General features: G+C 36.7%; 1 protein-coding gene across 4 annotated transcripts in view; it reads left to right on the top strand.

The window, feature by feature from the left end:
* SPHKAP (SPHK1 interactor, AKAP domain containing) overlaps window positions 1–24010 on the top strand; it is a 195625-nt gene that overhangs the window by 29876 nt on the left and 141739 nt on the right. For all 4 annotated transcript variants that reach the window (XM_054478461.2, XM_063648026.1, XM_054478460.2 and 1 more), the window contains one exon: window positions 21070–21175. In XM_054478461.2, coding sequence (XP_054334436.1) covers window positions 21070–21175 — 106 coding nt within the window. The remainder of the gene's footprint in view (window positions 1–21069; window positions 21176–24010) is intronic.

Here is a 24010-nt window from a genome sequence, read left to right as displayed (position 1 = left end):
TTAGTCTGTTTTCACACTGCTGATAAAGACACACCTGAGACTGAGTAATTTATAAAGAAAAAGAGGTTTAATTGACTCACAGTTCCATGTGGCTGGGGAGGCCTCACAAGCATGGTGGAAGATGAAAGGCACATCTTACATGGCAGCAGACAAGAGAGAATGAGAGCCAAGTGAATGGGGAAACCCCTTATAAAACCATCAGATCTCGTGAGACTTACTACCACGAGAACAGTTATAGGGGAAACTCCCTCCATGAGTCAATTATCTTCCACTGGGTCCCCCCACCAGAGACATGGGAATTATGGGAGCTACAATTCAAGATGAGATTTGGGTGGGGACACAGCCAAACCATATTAGGAGAGTTAAAATGTTCTAAGATCCTTGCATTTACCAGGAGGAGGATAAAAATGTTAATTAGTTTTAGAACATGATAAGGTAAGTAAACATATTATATTTTTAGGATAACTACTAAAAGAAAAAAAAGAAGGTATAACTTCCACACTAGGCCAAAAAATAATAAAACTTGACTAATGCAACTGAAGAAAGAATATAAAGAAGAGATGGGATTGTAGGAAACAGACATTAAATGGACCCAAATATATCAGCAGTTACATTAACAGTAAATGAACTAAATGCAGCAAATAAAATACAAAGATTATCAACTGGATTTAAAAAAAATTAAACAAAGTAAGACGTATTTAAAACATGAAATACTAATAAGTATGGAAAAATATATATCATCCAATGGCTAACCAAAGAAATCATGCGGCTGGGCAAAAGGAACTTTAAAACAGAAAGACATTGCTAGAAATAAAGTATAATGGTAAAGACCTACATTGCCAGCAAGATATGTTATTTTAAGTTTCTATTCACCTAATAAAATTGCCTCAAAAATAAAATAGCAAAATCAAACAGAATTACAAGAAGAAATTATTCAAAAATTTAGTAAGAACTTTGAAGATTTGTATATCACAACCAGCTTAACTTAATGTACCTATATAGAATACTACAACCAAAACCTTTAGAAGTATGTAACATTTACAGAAATTGGCCATGCATAGTGGAGAGTAAAGCAATTCTCAACAAATACCAAGGATTAATGTCATGTGAAACATATTATCTGAGTACAATACAATTCAACTAGAAATAAAGACAAATTGAAAATTTCTAAATGGATAAAAAATGTAAAATACCCTTTCACTAGCATACAGAGCTACAAAACTGTTATGAAAAGTAGAAAGTAATTTGAATTTAAGGATAATAAAAATTCCACATTTCAAAACCTGTAGAATGAAGATAAAGCCATTTTAAGGGAAAAGCATATAGCCTTAAAAGTGTACTTTTTTAAAAAAAGGCTAACTGTAATACTAAATATAATAAGCACCTATCATCTGAGATTTTAAACAACAAAATAACTCCAAAGAAAGTAAAGAAAGGAAATGATAATAATACCTGAAATTCATACAAGAAAAAATAACCAGCCTTGCAACAGGTTGCATCACTACAAAAAAATTTTTTAAACTATCTATGCATGGTGGTGCTTACCTGTAGTGCCAACTACTGGGAGGCTGAGGTATGAGGATCGCTTGAGCCAAGGAGATCAAGGCTGTGATGAGCCATGATGGCACCACTGCACTCCAGCCTGGGCGACAGAATGAGACCCTGTCTCCAAAAAAAGAAACACAGGCTATGGAGAATAAATGAATCAAAAGTTGGTTCTTTGAAAATGCAAATCAAATTGACAAATGCCTGGTATCCTTAATTTTAATAGAGAGGGAGAAGCCCATAAAACAATGATAAAAATGAAAAAAAAGTAAACATCATTATAGATATTACAGACAAAAGTATTATTAATAATATAACATTAAAATGTTATGTTGATACATAAAAATAAGATTTAGATAAAACAGGCAATTTTGAGTACAAATATAACTTACTAAAGTAACTCAAGAAGAAATGGAAACCACGAATAGTCTATAGACATTAATTTGATTCTGGGGTCAAAAACCTTCCAACAGAAAATTTCTACTCCCAGTTAGCTTTGCAGGAGAATTCTGACAAATATTTGATAAATAAGTAATTCCAATAGTACACAAACTATCCCAGCAAGTAGAAAAAGAGAAATATGCTGAATTAACTTGACAGGAGAACAAAGGAAATATAGCAAGTCTCATTCATGATCAGAGGAATAGCTGCCCAACCAAAATATTAGAAAGTTGGGTTCCACAAAGTATGAAAAAGATAATATTGTTATAAAACTGAGTTTATCTCAGGAATTCAAGCCCGGTTTAACATTAGAAAATCGACTATTATAATCAGTCAAATTAACAAATAAAATTAAAGCACCAGAAAACCACAAACAGACAAGAACTTCCTTAACTTAATAAACAGTATCTACAGAAACCTATAGCAAGCATAATACATGGTGGTGTAACTTTAAGGATTTTTGCATTACTCTATTCAACATTTCCTGAAGGTCCTAGCCCAAGCAGTAAAGCAAAAATGAGAAACAAACAGTAAAACATTTAGAAAGGAAGAAACCAAATCTGAGCATTCCAGTTTATTTGATTGTGTACATAGAAAATAAAAAATAATCTGCAGATAAATTATGCATTATTAGACTGAATAAATAAATTTAGGACGTTTGCTGAATATAAATCAGAAAATTTACATAAATAATATTTTTTCATGAGTCACAAACAAAAAGGGAAAATTTTAAAAAGGAAACCATTTATAATGTTATCAATAAATGTGAAATTTCTAGGAGTAAATCTAAAAAAAGCATGCAAGACCTTTCCGGAGAGAATTATAAGTGGCTTAGATTGGAGATCGTCTTCTGTGACTACAGATGGTTGCTCCTTCATCCCTAATGCTCTCTTCCCCAATCCCTCCACACAAGGCAAGTATCCTGCCTTTATGTCTCTTGATATTTTACTACCTTAGTTCTTCTCTGGCATTCTCATTCACACAGTAAAATCATATTGAATTCTAATGATTTACCAGTGACTATCAGGCAATGAGATGTAAAGATAATTTCACTGACAACATCTTATTCACTTCTTGCTTCTATATACATTGATATTATTGATTTTTTCATAATTATAATGACTTTTTAGCTTTTGAGATTTGAAGTAATATCCTATTGATCCGCATGATTTGCATTGCAAAAAAGAACTAGAGCATGCCTTACAGGTGAGCATTGTGTAGAGACTTAGCTAAAGTAAACAAGTCATACAAAAAAGCTGAAATAAATGTTCATAAACTATGCGGTCTTAAAATTCTCTCTATTAGAATATTAAGCCTGAGAAACACGAAGTGTGTTTCTTACCCAGATATTCATAAAACAAATTGGAAGGTCCTGAAAGTTTTATCCACATGGTGTAAATTACCTCTTTAATGCATCAATTATATGAAGCTCAATCAGACACAAATCCAGCTTATTACCCAAGACAGATGTTATCTGGAAATATATCTGCAAACTTTCAACTCTTTCCTGAGTTTTAACAAAATGATTACATCCTCACCATCTAGCTACTTGTGTTCTTTTTAAAACAGCCTGGTGAGGTCTGCATCTTTCCTCTTAAATAATACTAAAACTTCTGTTTCTTTTTTTCCCCCCTACCCTCTCCTCTCTTGCTTCATCTCTAAATCTGCTGGTGTTTGTAACTCCCTTATTGTGGGTGTGGTCCTCTCTGTCAGCCATGTGAGTAGTTGAACCAAACTCACCTACCTGCCTCTCTCCTGACTTGCCCACCAGGAGAAGCTCCCAGGAATCCAGGTTGGTTGTGGGGTGTGGGGTCCAGGAGATTATAAAGCCAAGTCGTTATCAGGGCCTCCTCTTCCATTCCAGCATCCCATGAGCCCTCTGGGATCCCGGGTCTCAGGTTTTGGCCCTGCCCTTGCAAGCTTCCTTGTTTAGGGTACTTCAGCCAGACAGCAAACTGTGCTGCACACCTTCCCTCTTCTTGGCCATCAAATTTTACCCATTCTGTGGCCAGTTCTCGTTGCTGCTACCTTCTTCTAGCTTAGATAACTGTAAGGAATTAGGGATTTCAGCACAAGACTAGACAGGTGGCAGACATTTTTAGTTAGGCAGAGCATTCCTCATTCCTCAAATGTCAAAAGCAGGTTGGTTTTCTACTTGCATGGAAACCTAGGACTGGCAGTGTGTTTGGGGGATACCCCTCAATGACCCAAGTACCCCTCTTCTCTCAACAAGAGTAGCCGTACAACCTGGTGCAGCCAGAGAGGCAGCTTCTTATGCTAACCCTCACTCGTGTCTGCCTTGCTCTTCTCTGGGCTCCAGTATCTCAATAAAACCAGAGCACCCCAAAGACAAACAGTTCTAAAGACAGTTAGTATGGGACAAAAGCATGTTGTATTCTGTGAGGACAACAGGGCGTCCAGGAAAGAGCACAGGCTGGAGTCGGTTTTGTCTAGGTTCGGATTTCAAATTAAGCCTCTTGATTAAATGCAACTGAGTAAATCAAATTGCACTTGATTAAGTGCACCTGAGTAAATCACGTTGCACTTGATAAGGTGCAACTGAGTAAATGCTAAGCCTGAGTCTCAGTCTCCTTAGAAATGTAATAGTCGAATAGCACCTCCCCTCTTGTGATGCTGTGAGGATTTAAAGTGGCAAATATAAAAATCCTGTCACAATGACTGGGGCAAAATAGGTGCTCTATAAAGTATGTTTATTACCATTGACTGAAGTTATCTCCCTTCGGTAACAACAAATCTTGTAAAGTGAATCATATGAGTCCCATTTAACAGATGAGGAACCTGAAGCTCAGGGAGATTAAGGAATTTTCCCAAGGTCAAACTCATAAAAGCGATAGTCGGGACCCAAGTTCCAGTCTTCTGACTTCTGCATAGTAGTATCTTCACCACACCTTATGGCATAAGAAATTTTCAAACTTTGACATATTTATATTAATTGCCAGTCTTCTCAGGTGGCATATGTATTTAATGTGTAGATACTGTTATACATTGCCTCATTAATTCTACTGGTTTTAAATATTGCAATTGTAAACTATATGCATCTTGTATTGACTTTTAAAAAACAGAAATTATGAGATTTCCACTCATGGTTTATATGTATGATTTCTACTTATCTGATAGATTCACTAACATTGGTATTTCAGGACTATAGACTCTCACAGACAAAATCATGGAGTTATAATTAAAAGATCATCTTTATTAACTTACTTAAAGATAAATCACAAGATTTTTTAAGTGGTGCCATTATTGACCATAACACATTTATGGAGCACTGACTAATTGTCAGGCATTGCACTAAGTATATTGTGGAGTTCAATAGTGAATCAGATATTCTTTTCATTGCAAGAACTAAATAACAAATTTAGAAATAAAATATGGCAATTTTAATTCAACTCCACCTAAATTGGAAAATCCCCCTTCCTTCAATCTAAAATGCAAATGTGTCTTAAGATGGAGATTGGTACATATTAACATTGAGGAGTGAAGATATAATTACTGAATTTTATTTTCATAGATATTGTCTCCAAGAGGAAGAAAATATCCAATTCTTTGTCAGATGCATAAGTAGCTTGCTGGCACTATTCACAATAGCTAAGACATGGAACGAACCTATATGCCCATCCATGACAGATTGGTTAAAGAAAATGTGGTACATATACACCATGGAATATTATGCAGTCATTAACAAAGAACAAGGTCATGTCTTTTGCAGGAACACAGATGGAACTGGAGGCTATTATCCTTAGCAAACTAATACAGGAACAGAAAACCAAATACTGCATGTTCTCACTTATCAATGATGAGAACACATGCACACAAAGAAGGAAACAACAGCCAATGGTGTTAATTTAAGGGTGGAGGAGGAAAAGGAGCAGAAAAAATGACTATTGGGTACCGGGCTTAATACCTGGGTGATGAAATAATCTGTACACAAACTCCCATGACACGAGTTTACCTATGTAACAAACCTTCACATGTAACCCCAAACCTAAAATAAAAGTTAAAAAAATAGTAATAAGTGGCTTGCTAGAGGATTTTTAGGACAGTGAAAATACTCTCACTCTGTTTAATACTATAATGGTGGATATATGTGTCACTTTTCCAAACCTATAGAATACACAAGGCCAAAAGTGAGCACTAATGTGAACTGTGGGTGTTGGGTGATTACGATGTGTCAATGGGGATTCATCTGTTATAACAAATGTACCACTCTGGTTGGGGATATTGACAATGGGAAGGATGTGTGTGGAGGAGCAGGGGGTACATGGGAACTCTCTGGACCTTCCTGTTAAATTTGCTGTGAACCTAAAATTGCTCTAAACATAGTTTTGAAAAAAAAGAAAACCAAACAATTTCTCTAATGCGAAAGGCAAAAACAAAAGCAAAAAAATCTGAGGGGAGAAAACCTAAGATGAAAAATATGTCCGGGATGTTTGTTATCCAGGGATCACGTAATTAAATATTTTCCAGGCCAATGATTGTAATGAAAAGAAGTAGCCTCACAAACCACACTTTAGAGGGGTCCCAAGTCTGCCAATTACTGCCCACTGTAGCCCCATGTACCACATTTTCCAGAGAAGACAGAAACTCCGTCTTTTTTAGGTACATTCTTTCAGTCTTCAATTGTTGGCAGCTAATTTAAAATATTTAATACTGTGCAGGCCAACATGGCTCCCGCCTTCTCAGTTCTGTTTAAACTCTCATTGCTAAATGTTTTTGATATAAAACTACTTCTATTTTAAGTTTACTATATTTTTATTTATAATTTTTTAATATCTAACAAGCTGTACTTTTTAAAGTCCTAAAAGGAAAATGCATTCATGATGGGAATTAAGTTATCTAAATTAAGTGGAAATAATCTATAATTATAATAATAGAAACTCCAGGTACATTCTGGAGAGCCATTCACTGAATCCTAATATGCCTGCCAAAATGAGAGCCAAAATCACCTGGGCAAGGTTATCCTCCCAGCCCTTTCTTAAGGAATACTCTTTCATCCCATTTCAACATGCTGAGTGTTTGGTTCTTCTTTAAAAATTTTTCTACAGGCTTTGGATATTTTCTAAATACTCCCAATAATATATACTAAATATATAGAAAATATAGAAAGAGACAATAAATCCAATAAAGGGCTCAATAAATCCTGGAGTCCACTAAGGTAGTTAAAGAAAAATGAAACCAGTAGTATTGGCCATTCTTACACATTAGGAGATTAGAAGATACTGCTTTTAAGAGCATTCCTTTTTGTGGTGTGATGATGTTGTTATAAACTGTGTCAGAAACTCTATCCAGCCAACTCCAAGAGGTTTGGCTCTTGGTTTAAGTCTCATTATCCAGAATCAGTGAAGTGCTCCATAGGATTGTCCAAGTTTGATTTCATTTCACCACCTATCTGCATATACAACTAGAAATCATTTGACAGCCTCATCCCTCAGAGATATGGGGGAGGCAAGATATATCCTCAGGGATCTAGAACTAGAAATTCCATTCGACCCAGCCATCCTATTACTGGGTATATACCCAAAGGACTATAAATCATGCTGCTATAAAGACACATGCACATGTATGTTTATCATGGCATTATTCACAATAGCAAAGACTTGGAACCAACCCAAATGTCCAACAATGATAGACTGGATTCAGAAAATGTGGCACATATACACCATGGAATACTATGCAGCCATAAAAAATGATGAGTTCATGTCCTTTGTAGGGACATGGATGAAATTGGAAATCATCATTCTCAGTAAACTATCGCAAGAACAAAAAACCAAACACCGCATATTCTCACTCATAGGTGGGAATTGAACAATGAGAACACATGGACACAGGAAGGGGAACATCACACTTCGGGGACTGTTGTGGGGTGGGGGGAGGCGGGAGGGATAGCATTGGGAGATATACCTAATGCTAGATGACGAGTTAGTGGGTGCAGCACACCAGCATGGCAAATGTATACATATGTAACTTACCTGCACATTGCACACATGTACCATAAAACCTAAAGTATAATAATAATAATAATAATAATAATAAAGAAATAGACTCATAAACAATTATCTGTGATAAAGGATCCTTCTCAGGCAGGACTAAAGCTTTCACCATGGGATGTTATCTTTGGCTTTAAGGAGTATTTGCTGGCTTTATTGGTTTTGTCACTTTTTCCAATCACATCAGTCCCCTTTACTGTGGCAGCTAAATTATCTGTTATCTTCGGTGGGACCCATGACAACTCATCCTCAAAGCAGTAACCTATGTATTAAGATCGAAAATTTCATTTGATTTGAAAGGAAAGCATTATTTAATAATCAGAAAATTTCCTCAGAACTCTTAAGTGTAATAGAATTTCACATTTCCTGTTTGTTCATTTCACATGCCTATTTGTTTATAGGCCCTAGATTTCAAAATATCTTTATCTCAGCCATTTTAAAATAAAGAACTTTCTCTAGTCACAAAATAGTATATATTAAATATATAAAAAATATAGAAAGGGGCAAGAAAAAATATCACAAATAGCTACATTATCCAAAGATAGCTGCTATTAACAATTTCATGTTTCTATGTATATGAAACTATGTATGTGTTTTAATGAACTCATTGATTCAACAAACATTTCCTGAGCATCTACGATATGCCAGGCATTATTCTTGGACTGGAACTACATCGTGGAAAACCAAAAAAGATAAGTGCATTCATGAAATTTATAATCTGTAGGGCATGGGGTGGGAGCAGACAAGGAGAGGCACACAAAATAAATAATAAACACAGGAAAAAAATACATTCTATAGAATATTGAAACATCATACTGATACTGAGAAAAATAGACCAGGGTAGGAGAGAGTGGGCAAACAGAGATAAAGAGGCCTGTGTGGAAATTCTAGTTAGGGGAGTCAGAGGAAGTCTCATTGAGAAGGTGACATTTGAGAAAGACCTGAAAGAAATGATGAAGTGAGATGTGCAGATCTCAAGGCACAGAGCATTTCCAGCAGAGGCAACAGTTAGGGAAGGCCCTAAGACAGCAACTGTGCCTGGCCTGTTTTAGGAACAGCAGAGAGGCCAGTGTGGCCAGAGTGATTTGATAGAGGGAGAAGGCATAAAGACAAGGTCACAGAGGTAACAGAGGGTCCATGCACGCAGGACTTGGTAGTCCATGGCAAGGACTTACAATTTTGCTTGAAGTAAAATGCAGAGCTTCTGCAAGATCTTAAGAACAGAAATGACCTGAATGGCTGGGCATGGTGGCTCACACCTGTAATCCCAACACTTTGGGAGGCTAAGGCGGGCAGATCATCTGAAGTCAGGAGTTCGAGATTAGCCTGGCCAACATGGTGAAACCCTCGTCTCTACAAAAAAAAAAAAAAAAAGCCAGGTGTTTTGGCTTGGCATGCACCTGTAATCCCAGCTACTTGGGAGGCTGACGCAGGAGAATTGCTTGAACCTGGGAGGCGGAGGTTGCCGTGAACCAAGATCACGCCACTGCGCTTCAGCCTGGGTGACAGAGTGAGACCCCCATCCCAAAAATTAAAATTAAAATTAAAAATTAAAAAAAATTTAAAAAGAAAGAAATGACCTGAATGGACTTATATTTTTATTGTCATTATTATTATTTTAGAGACAGGATCCAGCCCTGTCACCCAGGTTGGGGTGCAGTAGTATGATCATGGCTCACTGCAGCCTCAAACTCCTGGGCTCATGTGATCCTCACACCTCAGCCTCATGAGTAGCTGGGACCACACCAGCTTTTTTTATAGAGACAGGGTCTCATTATGTTGCCCAGGTTGGTCTTGAACTCCTGGCCTCAAGCTATCCTCTTGCCTTGGCCTCCCAAAGCACTGAGATTACAGGCGTGAGCCACTGCACCTGGCCCAGTCTTATATTTTAAAATAACACACCCATATCAATAGTTACATAGTGTAATATTTTACACTCAACTGTGTTCAGTTAACATAGGAACATTTTCCCATGACATTTTTGAGGGCAAAGGGGCATCATCTTCATGTCTGCCTACTAACCTTATCAATGTACTTATTGGTGAATGTATATCTAATGTTTAGGTTTTTTTTTCAATTAAGAATAACAAATGGAATATCTCAGTGTGTAAGTCTTTCGTTTGGTGTCTATCATCTAAAATAGATTCCTCGTGGAAAGTATTGCGGACTAACAGGCATGCATGGATAAGAGCTGTGCAAAGTATAGGCAGGTGGTTTTCAAAAATGTCATATGAATGTGTACTCCCAGAAGCAATATGGAAAGCAACACTCTTTTTTAACTTTTATTTTAGGTTACGGGATACATGTGAAGGTTTGTTATATAGATAAACTCATGTCATGGGGGTTTGTTGTACAGATTATTCATCACTCAGATATGAAGCCCAGTACTCAGTAGCTATTTTTCCTTGTCCTCTCCCTCCTCCCACCCTCCACCCTCCAAAAGGCCCCAGTGTGTGTTGTCCTCATCTAGGTGTCCATATGTTCTTGTCATTTAGCTCCCACTTAAAAGTGGTAAAGTGCAGTATTTGGTTTTCTCTTCCTGGGTTAGTTTGCTAAGGATAATAGCCTCCAGTTCCATCCATGTTCTCACAAAAAACATGATCTTGTTATTTTTTATGTTTTATGGCTGATAATATTCCAGTAACACATAATCTTTTTTTTTTTTTTTTTTTTTTTTTTTTTTTTTTTTTTGAGATGGAGTCTCGCTCTGCCGCCCAGGCTGGAGTGCAGTGGCGCCATCTTGGCTCACTGCAAGCTCTGCCTCCCAGGTTCACGCCATTCTCCTGCCTCAGCCTCCCGTCCAGTAACACATTATTTTGATTAACAGAATACTATATGTTTTCTTAATTTCAGAGAGCGACAAAATTCATCCTTTCACTTATTTATCAACAAAGATTTCTTAAAGTGTACACTCTGCCCGGCAGTCCCTGGGCACAACAGAATGGTGTATGCTCATGTTCTTCACATGAAACTACGTTTCTTCTCTCTCCTCTTTTACTCCCCTTCACTTCATTATATCATTTCATATGACTGCCTTTAACTGTAAATGATCAACATGAACGTCTCAAGCCAGAGTCCCATTCCCTGTCTAACCTTCAGTAACATTTCCTTAATTCAGTTCCATTTGGTGGTGTTTGTGATAAGTGAAGCAGGGCCTCCACAGAACCATAACTACCAGAATCCCTAGAGGGAAGGATTTGCCAATCAAATTAAGAAGGCAAACAGAAAAAGAAAAATATACATTAAATACAAATAGTTATTATATATTTTTAATGTAATCATTAAATTTTTTCCAATAAAACTAACATTTTTGCAATACAACTACTTTTCTCTGGAAACACTTTCAAGTCATGTTTTTCACTAATATCAGATTAGTCTTCTGTAAGCTTTGGAGCTTCGCTTTAATGATCTCAATATTTTTCCATGATAATTGATATAAAATTGTACACATGAACAGGCTGCATCTTTGTATTGTCTTAGAATAATTGATTAAATTCTGTGTTCTCTTGGATTTAAAAAGAAGCCTTTGTTGTTCTTCATTTTATAATCTAATGATAATAGTTAATAGTCAGCAGAAGAATAGAAATCTCTCATTGTATATATTTTGAAATCCTAGCTCTAAGAAAAGTGTCACTATAATAAATATTTCTGCAACTTATTCAAAAATGTGCATATATTAATGTTGAATATCAAAATGTGCTGAAAACCTATCAAGGAGACTCTTAAGAGTAAATAGATTTACAGGGCTTCATGTGGTATTATTTCTCAGTTTCATATTGAGTACTTACCTGTGCTAGGTGCTACATGACTCCTTTACAGGAAATAGCACCATGAAACCACAACAGTCTCATGACAAAGCTTCTATTATTATCTGCATTTTACAGATGAGAAAACTAAGGTTTAGAGAGGGTTGAGTAACAGATCCAACTCCATCTCTCTAGTAACTGGTAGAAATGGAATTTGCCCTTAGATTCTTGAATGCCAACACACTAGGAACTGGCTTTATTTAGACTCATTTAGATGACATGGTCACAGAAGCAAAGAATTTAAAGGAGTGTTAGAGATTACAGTGAAAAATAACATCGTATGGTGTCGAGAGCAGCAACTGAAATCTTAGGTCTGTTATTTGGCAGCAATATAATCTTGTCGTATTAGGCTGTTTTTTTGCTATAAAGAAATACCTGAGACTGGGAAATTTATCAGAAGAGAGGTTTAATTGGCTCATGGTTCTGCAGGCTGTACAAGAAGCATAACACTGGCATCTGCTTCTGGGGAGGCCTCTGGAAGCTTATAATCATGGTGGGAGACAAAGCGGGAGTGGGCATGTCACATGGCAAAAGCAGAAGAGAGCGAGAGTGGGGTGTCATCCACTTTTAAACAGCCAGGTCTCACAAGAAGTCACTCACTATTGTGAGGACAGCACCAAGGAGATGGTGCTAAGCCATTCATGAGAAATCCACCCCCAATATCCAATCACTTCCCACCACGCCCCACTTCTAATACTGGGGATTATAATTCAATGTGAGATTTGGGAGGGGACACATATCCAAACTATATCACTTGGATTATGTGTTAACCTCATCAATCCTCAGTTTCTCCTCTATAAAATGGGTATAATGGAATTGTATGTAAAGTACACTATAGAGTGCTCAGTACCTGCTGTGCATTCAATGAGGGTAAATTCTGTTAGAAGTAGTATGAAGGAGATCATATATCAGAGTGAGGCACCTGCCCAAGTGGTTTGATGGAAGAACATGGGAATATGAAGCAATTATGGTAACATACATTCTGAATGTCCCTGAACTACAGTCTAGATTTAGCAGAATGCAGTGATACACATAGTGTGCTTTGACTATCTGAAAAATATATACCTCATCTTTTTTTTTTTTTTTTTTTTTTTTTTTTTTTTTTTTTTTAGAAATAAATAACTCTAGGCCGGGTGCGGTGGCTCATGCCTGTAATCCCAACATTTCGAGAGGCCAAGACAGGCACATCACCTGAGGTCAGGAAATCGGGACCAGCCTGGCCAACATGGTGAAACCCCATGTTTCAATACAAAATACAAAAATTAGCCGGACATGGTGGTGGGCGCCTATGATTTCAGCTACTCGGGAGGCTGAGTCAGGAGAATCACTTGAACCCAGGAGGTGGAGGTTGCAGTGAGCTGAGGTCATGCCACTGCACTCCAGCCTGGGCAAAAGAGCAAGACTCTATCTCAAAAGAAAAAGAAAAAAGAAAAGAAAAGAAAGAAAGAAAAATAAAGAAATAAAGAACTCTAGGGATAAATATTTCTATAGTAACCATCTAGTGGTATTCATGTATAAATATGCACATATTCATGCAAAATTAACTTAGCAGCAGAAATGTGTACTTTCTATCTTACATTAAAATAATGTTTTTATATACATTATTTGTAGGACACACATTTTGAAAAAATTCCCCCATAGCCTTCATTAAAAAATGAAAGAGAAAAGAGAAAAAGGCTAAGTCATCATGCTCACTTGCTTGATCCTTTTTCGGAATCAGGGATTATAGTTGGGGTCTTGGGAAAGCCTGAGATTGTGAAACAGCTTTTAAAGATATAAAACTAGTAAATCTATACAGTAGTGGTCAAACCATAGGAAATAACTTGTTATTGTCTCCTTAATGAGAGCTAATATGTCAACTTACAAAGCACAGATTGTTCAATAAGTGTTATTTTATATTGTTATATAATCTCCAATAATATTCTGTTTGGAAGTACAGCTGTTTTCTTACATTAGGAAGTTTACTATTTGTCTTTTCTACTGTAATCCAGATATTTTATATAGTATCTGTTCAAAATGAGATTTCACATTTTACTGCATATGTCTGATAGATTTAGAGTTGCCTAAATAAAAAAACATTAATTGAACAATATTCAACATAGTGTTTTAGAGAAAACATTATATTGGCTATTGTTGAGAAAAGATTTCAGAATTGAAAACAGGGAATTTATCCGCTGTTGTTATTTACAAATTACATCTCAAATGAAATAACAATACTAAATAGTGTCTTCACTTTTCATCTTCTTTTAATAATCAAGATTGAATTAGAGGATAGCTAAATTTGAGGCCATTCTTTCTTCTAAGAATGGGACACTTGTTTTATGATTAATAATGAATGACCGGTTTATATTTTCTTTATTGCCACTTACCAATACCTCAAAAAGTGAAACCCAAACTCAAGTCTGCAACATTTTCACCAATCTGAAGACAAAAACTGTAATAAAATGTTCTCATCCATCTTTTCTTGAAAAGAAATATCCTTCATTCTTGGATAATACATCACAGTTTCTTGCTACACCATTACAAAGCCCTTTATTTGAAGAATGATGGTTAAAGCAGAAATATAAGGGGTTTCCTTGAAGTTTATTTGGGAAAATAAAAGGCTGGGCCCTTAATAACATTATTACTGTCATGGTTATTTTTATTTTACTGGTCTAGGAGATTAAGAAGTCTGGAATTTGTTTTACAGCTATGGAGCCACCTTTAAGTATTGAAACAGGACATACAATGATGTCTTCTAAATATTTTCAAGGTTTGGTAATAGTTTCCTATGACACATTTTCTAAAATCCTACAGAATAAATGAGGATATTGTAGGTCTTTCAGCTACCAATGAGTTGGTGACATATTTAATTTGCATGAATGACATGACATGTCCGACCTAGGAAAGAAAGAAAAAAAGCATAAACTTCTTACCTAGGAGATGAAACCAGAAAAATGTACACAGCAGTAAATGAAAAATTTTGTACTGGATACATATTTAAATTGTTAAAACAGATTTTATGCAAGTTATTGCAGTAGGAGAGAGAGCTGTCGGTGCAGAACTGAGGTTAACTCCTAATACAGCAGGGATGAGTGGGAATTTATACCCCACAGGCAGAGTGAAGGGGTCAGTGAACAGAAAATTTCTAAAAGGGGATGTCAACAGCAGGGGATTCTTGCTAAACTGTCCTAACGGGGTGCTTACTAAACAGGCCAAGGACTTAAGTATCAAAAGTGGGTGGATGAGGAAGTTGATCAGATATTTGGATGTGAGAATTCTTTCTAAACTGACTTAGCAGGATTCTTCTCTACAGCTGGGCTCAGCAGGCCAAGGTCCAGGCCTAGCTGAGGAGATGTCTCAAAGGAGCTTGACTAAAGTTTGGTCAAGAAAAGAGTCTTTGTCAAAATTGGTTAGAAGAGGAAGATAGGAGACACTAACACCTCACGTGATGTTTAAAACAAGTCAGTTTTTGAAAAATTGACCTAAACCTCTGGGCTTGGTGTAACAGGTAAATTACTTTGGGTAATTTAAGAGGGTAAAATAAGAACATTCACTTGAGAAAACTTTCATTTTGAACTGTGTGAAGGCATATTTTAAAATCCTCTCAATTTTTGGTTGTCATATGTTGTTAAATTGATTTTAATGACAACATCTCAATTCCTTGCTCAAGATCTCTTCTGGTAGCTCTGAGTTTTAATATTTTTTTTCTAGTGTTGGGATTAAAAGATTTAATATAAAGCTCAAGAGTAGATATCCCTAATAGGGTTGAGACAATCAAATGAATTATAATTACTACATTTCACCAAGAGCATTCTTTAAGGAGGGAGAAGACAAGAGCAAATCTTATCTTTTAGAATCTGTTAAAATGGTTTAACTTTACACTGTGTTTACTTGACATTTTAGCAAGCATAACAGCAGAATCTCTTTTCATTAGAACTATCCTGGGAAATTCTTTAAATTATCTTCTCAGATGTGGCTTATCTCACCATCTGTCAGCACTGCAGAAAATTTAGCATTAAATTCAAACGCTTGTTTGTGCCTAATTTTTGAGGTTAACCAGGATGCTCAGAAAGATAAGAACAAACAACCTCAATAAGTGCTTGTTGGGCATCTGCCACTGACTGGCACTGTCCTGTGTCCTAAGTGATCCCCTGCCCTTTTAGAACTTACAGCCTAAACTGGAAAGAGACAAATATTACAAAATTGTATGCCTTTTGGACAAGTGCTAAAACAAGATATGGCTCAGAGTGCTGTTGGAATACACAAGAAGAGTGTCTCTCTCACTTCCTGGGTTGGAGTGGGGTGGGAATATGTGGGTGGGAACGAGGCAGGAGCATAAGTGTGTTTGTGTGTGCATGGGGCACTGGAGGTGTGTGGGAGAGGAGAAGTGGCCTCCTTGGCAGGGGGAAGAGAGAAGGGAGGTACCAGAGGTAATTTATAAGCTGAGACCCAAAGGATAGAGTAGGAATTATCAAGAAGGGAAGGTGGGGACTAGGTAGAATATTCCTAAATGAAGTAATATCATAAGGATATTACACCCAAGCCTCTTTATCTGTTTGCCCAGTCTCTTTTACTCTGATCTATTTTTCTCAGTATCAGAATGGTGTCCCACAGGCAAATGGAAGGTGAATTCAATTTAATATATTGCGTAAGTGTTTCTCAAACTCTAATGGATGTATAAATTACCTGAGTTTAATGTCAATATGCAGATTCTGATTTAGTAGTTCTGAGTTTCTGGGTTGTCTAACAAGCTCCCAAGTGACACCAATGCTGCTGGTCCGTGGACCAAACTTTGCCTCGCAATATATAGACAGCTCAGTTTCCAGTAACTGGATACATCTCTCTCTAGGGAAATAACTGGATATTCCCTAGGCTGTTTTCACTATTGATGTGACCTACTTCTTCATACTGCATAAGTCACTGCAGTGGTAGCAGTACAGTGGCAACGTAGCGTCTCATTTATTAATATATGAAATTGTTCTATAAAGAAAGCTGCTTAATGGAAATCTGGTTTAAAATCACTACTTCAAATTCGGTTTTGTGCCTTCTTTCCCATGTTTATCTACATCCTCATTGAAACACACTCAACGGTTTCAGCATGAAACCAGTTTGAAAGTTTGTGCTTAATAAATATTGTCAACACTTGTCAAAATCAAAGGAAAATCTCCCAGGGAAGAATTTGCCGCCTTACCCATTAGGAGCAAGTTATAAAGCTGTACTGTATCTTGACAGCAATTCTTTTAATGTCAATTTCAGCTCATTTTAATAAATGTATGAGTTTCATATCACTGCCATCTCTGCCTCATCCTGTAACAGCAAATGTTCTGCTTCTCTAGAGATCAAGGACAGCATCATTGTAAATACTCTAAAAATTCTTTCTCCATCCAAAAGGTATGGGAACAGAGGGCCATGTTGTAAAGTTACCTATTGGAAATGCATGCTCACGTTACATGCTTTAAAACATAAGCCTACCTACATTTTCTTTGATATTAGGCAACATTAAGATGATATACAATGTGTTTCAGAAGATGCATTTGCTTTAAATATGGGTGCAGTGGAGTTGCATTACACTTGTCATCTAGTGATGCATTAACTTTTGCCCCACCATGTGACTCAACTTCCTAATTTAATACTCACAACGATGAACAACTATATATGTGCATATATATAGTTAAATTTATTTATTAATGCTATACAGGCTTAGCATTAGAACAAATAGCATCAGCCTTGCAGGCAAGCAAAAAAACTTTCTAATTCCCTTCCATACCTTCGTTTTCAACTAGGATTGTCCAGTCACCTTAGAGGCAGAAAAACTTTCATACCAAGATATCTAGGTAGACTTGTCATTACTTCCTTCTGTTAGATGAGCTCAGCAGTTCTTAAACTTCTGGGTGCATAAAAAGTACTGTAGCAGATTGTCTATCTAAAGCCATAAATAAAAGTGCTTCATGGGCAAATAAGTAGTTTTCAAGGCTGACCTTTTAGTTTTCTCTATTTTAACATCACCCCAATTTTGGACCTAACCATCTCTGCCCAATTTAGATGTGATTTCCTTCTAGACTGACCAGAGGCTGTTGAAGTGCTTTTTTGCTTTTTTTTTTTTTTTTTTTTTTTTTTTTTTGAGACAGAGTTTCACTCTTGTTGCCCAGACTGGAGTGCAATGGCACGATCTCGGCCCACCACAACCTCTGCCTCCTGGGTTGAAGTGATTCTCCTGCCTCAGCCTCCTGAGTAGCTGGGATTACAGGCATGCACCACCATGCCCGGCTAATTTTGTATTTTTAGTAGAGATGGGGTTTCTCCATGTTGGTTAGGCTGGTCTCGAACTCCTGACCTCAGGTGATCCACCCACCTCAGCCTCCCAAAGTGCTGGGATTACAGGCGTGAGCCACTGCACCCGGCCTTGAAGTGGTCTTTCTACGACGTTTCATACCTGGAGGAGCAGCCTGAGGTCTGTGTCAGCCTTACTTCTCAGTTTGCCCATTTCCTACTCCTGCAGTCTCCAGTCCTGCGAAAAGTCACAGGAGATGTCTTAGTGCTGGGCATAAGTCCAGGGATGGCCTGCATGGAAGGGATCTACTAGCCCATCAGAGCTGCCCGGAGGACACAGTAGCAACAGGACACAGAGCTGTGGGACCCTACATCCTGTCTCCCTGAACTGCACACAGGGCCTTGGCTGGCTCCTAGAAGGAGTCATATAACTTGACTTAGAGGTCAGATTCAAAACTAGCTGGGTGCACGGCCTTATCTTCCACATGTAAACTATTTGGAACCTAACAATAATAGCTGTTTGGCCTTTTGGTAAAAGCCAAACTGTCCTGTGGACAAGAAAGCATTCAAAGAGATGTCCACGCTTGGGTTTGAAGTAAGTGGCAGCCTAAAAAGTTATAGGCCCACATTGTAGGAAACCTGTAAAGATAGGGGCTGAAAACTTAGATCACCTCTGATATTTCGCCAAGTGACTTCCAGAGCTATGAGGCAACCACAGACTTTAGTCCAAACGTGTCATTTATAAATGATGAGGCTAAGACTCAGAAAGGTTAGGTGGCAGAATAGATCAGGATTGGCAGCCAGGAAATGGAGCTAATTTCTTTTTCTTGCTTTCTTCCTCTGTTTCTTCTTTCTTTCTTTCCTTCCTTCCTTCCTCCCTCCCTCTTTCCCTTCCTTCCTTCCTCTCTCCCTCCCTCCTTCCTTCCATCTTTCTCCCTCCCTTCTCTTCCTTCTTTTTCTCCCTCTTTCTTTCTCTTTATCTCTCTCTCTCTCCCTTCCTTCCTTTCTTTATTTCTTTCTTCTTTCTCTCTTTCTCTTTTTCTTTCCTTCCTTCCTCTCTTCCTTCTTTCCTTCCTTTTTTTTTAATCTTTCCTCAGCTAAGCAAAGATAATATGGGTGTTATCCTTTCATGTACATTAGGTTCACTCTAGCCCTCAAGTGACAATTGCTCAAAAAGTAATATATAAAAAATTTTAACAAAACAGATTTTATTCGAATTACTCTGTGCAGATTTTGCCTGCACAGTAACACATCTATGATTTGTTACACAGCACAGTCAGTGGTCATTTTTCAAAATGTCATTCCATAGTAATGGAAATGCCAAAAGACTACACTAATGCCGTGTTTGACTTATGGCTAATTGAAAATTGATTAATTTAGTGCTTGAAACATGAGAGTTATAGGTTAGTTAGAAATAAATTGTTTATTTAACTGATCTTTTATTTAGCACTTGTTTTAAGAGAAAACATCTACATGTCGCATTGAAAATTTTATACAGAACTATCAGATTATATTCCAAAAGTACATGTTAGTGAATTGTGCATGTTCTATGTGGTCAACAACAACAAAAATTAAACCTATAGACTTAAGCTATCAGTACATTTTAAAAGTCCAAATTATTATATTTTCAGAAGAAGAATATTTAGAAATGCATATAACATTTAGATAATTTTTTATATTTACATGGTTTAATTTTGAGTTTCCAGTCACATTATTTTAAAAGTTTGATAATAATTTTCATTTTTATCACGTGTTAAAAATGTAGAAGTAATTTATTTATGTATTTATTTATTTATCTGAGATGGAGTCTCACTCTGTGGCCCAGGCTGGAGTACAGTGGCACCATCTCAGTTCATTGCAACCTCCGCCTCCTGGGTTCGATCTATTCTCCTGCCTCAGCCTCCCAAGTAGCTGGGACTACAGACGTGCACCACCATGCCCGGCTAATTTTTTGTATTTTAGGAGAGATGGAGTTTCACCGTGTTGCCCGGGCTGATCTCATACTCCTGAGCTCAGGCAATCCACCGGCCTTGGCCTCCAAAAGTGCTGGTATTACAGGCGTGGGCCACCACGCCCAGCCTTTTTTGTTTGTTTGTTTTTTGTTTTTTTGAGACAGGGTCTCACCCAGACTGGAATGCAGTAGCAGGATCTCAGCTCACTGCAACCTCCACCTCCCAGGTTCAAACGATTCTCATACCTCAGCCTCCTTTGTAGCTGGGATTACTGGCACATACCACCGCACCTGGCTCATTTTTTTTTTTTGTATTTTTAGTAGAAACAGGGTTTCACTGTGTTGGCCAGGCTGGTCTCGAATTCCTGATCTCAAATGATCCGCCTGCCTCAGCTTCCCAAAGTGCTGCGATTACAGGCATGAGCCACCATGCTCAGCCAATTTTAAATATTTTAAAAATATTTATACAGCTCTGTACATAGTCAAGCCCATTAAGATTTGACAGAGATAGGGGGAGGGATATAAGTCTGTAATTTTGGAGACAGAGAATTTGAGGAGCTATCTCCAGCCACAGGGATGGTAAAGACGTTACCTGCATTTTCTGAAGTCCACGTTTCTTTTTAACGGTACTATTCTGAGTCCAGATTAAAATTATATTTTACCTCCATTTTTAAAAAAATAAAATGAATATTTTGTTATGTGTTGGTGTTTTCAGAGCTGAATTAATGTGGCAATTGAGAAAAATTTATTTGGGTTTTAAAGCTGCTTGCTTAAGAGAAGATGCTAACAAGGCTAGTAGTCAGACAGATGCAATGATGTCCATCAAAACACTGTGGAAGGCATTGGGCTGCGCTTTTATGGTCACAGTAGGATCATCTGTAGTGGTTCTGCCAGTTACAAAAGTGTATGCAACAAAGAAATGTCCATTTCAGCAGAGGGATTTGCAGTTTATTGCAATCTGAAAAAGATGATTTTTGATACACCACGTTGTGATTTATTTATTATTTATTTCCAAATATAGATATGACTCACTGGAATGTGTTTTTGTGTTTTGGGTCACAAACAGCAACTTGGAGTCATCACGGATGTATGACGTTTTGGAACCGCAGCAGGGCAGAGGCTGTGGCAGCTCAGGAAGCGGTCCGGGGAACTCCATCACAGCCTGTAAGAAGGTAACCTTGCCTTACACCACTTTCTTCTCGCCAGTTGAACTTGAACATTCATTTAATTTGAAATTTTAAGCACTCTTCCTAAAGTAGAAACAACAATAAAAACAAACAACAAAATGGCTTACGGTTTGCTTTCCCAAGTAAGCCTTGATAACATTAAAATTTTAATTCATGGAAATGATGAGAAAATTCAGGCATAGAAAATTACAAGCCTCTACTGCCATACTACCTCAACCCAAGACTTTTCACCAGTACTTCTTCTTAAACTTAGCCACGAATAACAGTTTCTTGCATCTCCTTTCAGAAAAATGTTCATGCATTTCGAATGACTCAACGTATTATATTAAGTTACTAAATCTGCATCTAAGAAAACTTTAAGGCTGTTTTGCTTTTGATATTTCCATAAAACAAAGGGTATGCTGGGTTTATTTTATTAAGGAAAACAGAATTGTATTTTCTAGAACATAGACTTAAGGGCTGATATAACAACAACAAAAAAAAACTATGCTCTAAGATACTTGCAAAAACCCTTGAACAACATAAAATCATAGAATTTAACTAGCTCATTTTCCCAGCCAATCAAAACTAAGGCCCCAAAACTTGAAGTAGAATGCCCATGATCCTGGTTCCCCATCTAATGTTTTTGTCACTATTTGATGCTGAATTCCAGGGAAGTATATGTTTCTTCTCATCCCAATTCAGAAGCAATCACACAGAGTTATTTCATTTATTGCAAAAATATTGAATTATAAAAAATCTTGTAGATGTAAATTGACACAAATGCTGTTACTAAGCATATTGTTATGTGTATGTATTATGTGTATATGTAATATACATTATATACATGCATATATATATGCATATATGTATGTGTATGTATATATATATATATGTATACCCAGTTAAGCAGCATTAATAATTCTCTGCCTGTGTGACTTGTGTATAAGTTTCTAGTTTTCAAGTATCGGAGAAATTAATCTGTACTGAAAAATATACTTATTACAGAAAGGTAGAATTAAACATAATTTTACAAAAGTATTTCCATCCATTCATTCATAACCAAATGTGAAAAAACTGTCTAATTAATTAAGGATGCTTATTAACACATGTTGTATGATCTATTATTCTTTCTCCTCTTATAAATTCCTACAAAGGAATTGGTGCTATAAATTCCACTTTTTAATGCAGGGAACTAAGGCACTATAATTCAAAATGATTTCAAGTTATTCATAAAAGAGCTAATAATTTATAAAACTATTTATAAAAGAGGTCTCCAAGCCTTAGGTATACTCTGTTGAACTCTATAACTCCAAATTATAAATGCTTCATCATATGCTGTACATTTTACAGGGCTAAATAACTTTCTAACTTATTCTAATTTTTTAAAATACGTATATGTTTATTGATAAGATTGTGTGGTATTTAAAAGAAGAATTGAATCCAGACTGCCTGAATTTAACAGCCAGTCTCATCATTACTTGTATGATCTTGAGCAAATGACTTTACTTCGTGTCTCAATTTCCTCATGTGAAAAATGAAGAAAATAGTATTATCTATTCTATAAGATTGAAGCAAGGACTCAATGAATTAATAGATGTGAAATATTTACAGCAGTGCCTGTTACACTTCATGCACTCAAAATAAAGATCTCTATCACTAATATTACTCTACAGAAGAATATTATCAGAAGCATACAGTCACAGAAAATAATTCCATATAGGTATTACCATTCCTAGAGAGTTAGGGATTTATGATCTGTTATCTCAGCTACAGTTATTTCCCTGGAAAAGAGGTGGTCACATTTATTTCTTTAAAAAAAAAAAATCCCATCTAGAAGCTACTGAACTGAAAGGGCTATTTGTGCCTGGATGTCTACTTAAAAAATTAAAACTGGTGCTGGGCATGGTGGCTCACGCCTGTAATCCCAGCACTTCAGGGGTATGAGGCGGGCGGATTACCTGAGATCAGGAGTTCGAGACCAGCCTCACCAATATGGTGAAACCCCGTCTCTACTAAAATACAAAAGTTAGCTGGATGTGGTGGCAGGTGCCTGTAGTCACAGCTACTCGGGAGGCTGAGACAAGAGAATTGCTTGAACTCGGGAGGTGAAGGTTGCAGTGAGCCAAGATCACGCCATTGTACTCCAGCCTGGGTGGCAGAGTGAGACTCTGTCTCAAAAAAAAAAGAAAATAAATAAAACTAAAGCTAATCTTTAATTCTAAATGACTTCATTAGCATATATATATATATCTGTGTGTGTATACATATGTTTAAATGTGTATATGTATACATAAATATATACATTTACAAATAAGAATGTAAAATTTTAACATAATCTGACTCATTTCACAATTATTTCTGGAATAACTACTGGGAAATTGAACCATATTGAATTGTCTTTTTTACAGATCACAAATGATCAAATATAGGCAATTTTTTATGGCACAACCTAAATACATTCAAAACTCTGTTAGATCTTGGGGAGAAATACAAAGATAGATCATAAATGACCCTCACCCTTAATGAATGCACAGCACGGTTTGGGATATAATACTGGTTTCTCTTGTAAAAAGTCATATAATAATTCATAAGTTAAACTATTATGCAAGATAACAACAGGCATGCTTGTTTTACCCTACTTCACATTATTGGACTTAGCAGATAATGCATTTTTTATAAAATGAAGGTTTATGTCAATCCTGCATCCAACAAGTCCATTGGAACCACTTTTCCAACAGAACATGCTCACTTAGTGACTCTATGTCACATTTTGGTAATTCTCTCAATATTTCAAACTTTTCATTAATATATCTGTTGTGGTGCTCTGTTACCAGTGAT

This window comes from Pongo pygmaeus, chromosome 11 (assembly GCF_028885625.2).
Source record: "Pongo pygmaeus isolate AG05252 chromosome 11, NHGRI_mPonPyg2-v2.0_pri, whole genome shotgun sequence".
Classification (NCBI taxonomy): Eukaryota; Metazoa; Chordata; class Mammalia; order Primates; family Hominidae; genus Pongo; species Pongo pygmaeus.
The sequence above is the reverse complement of the archived record's forward strand: the minus strand, read 5'-3'. Positions and strand labels throughout refer to the sequence as shown.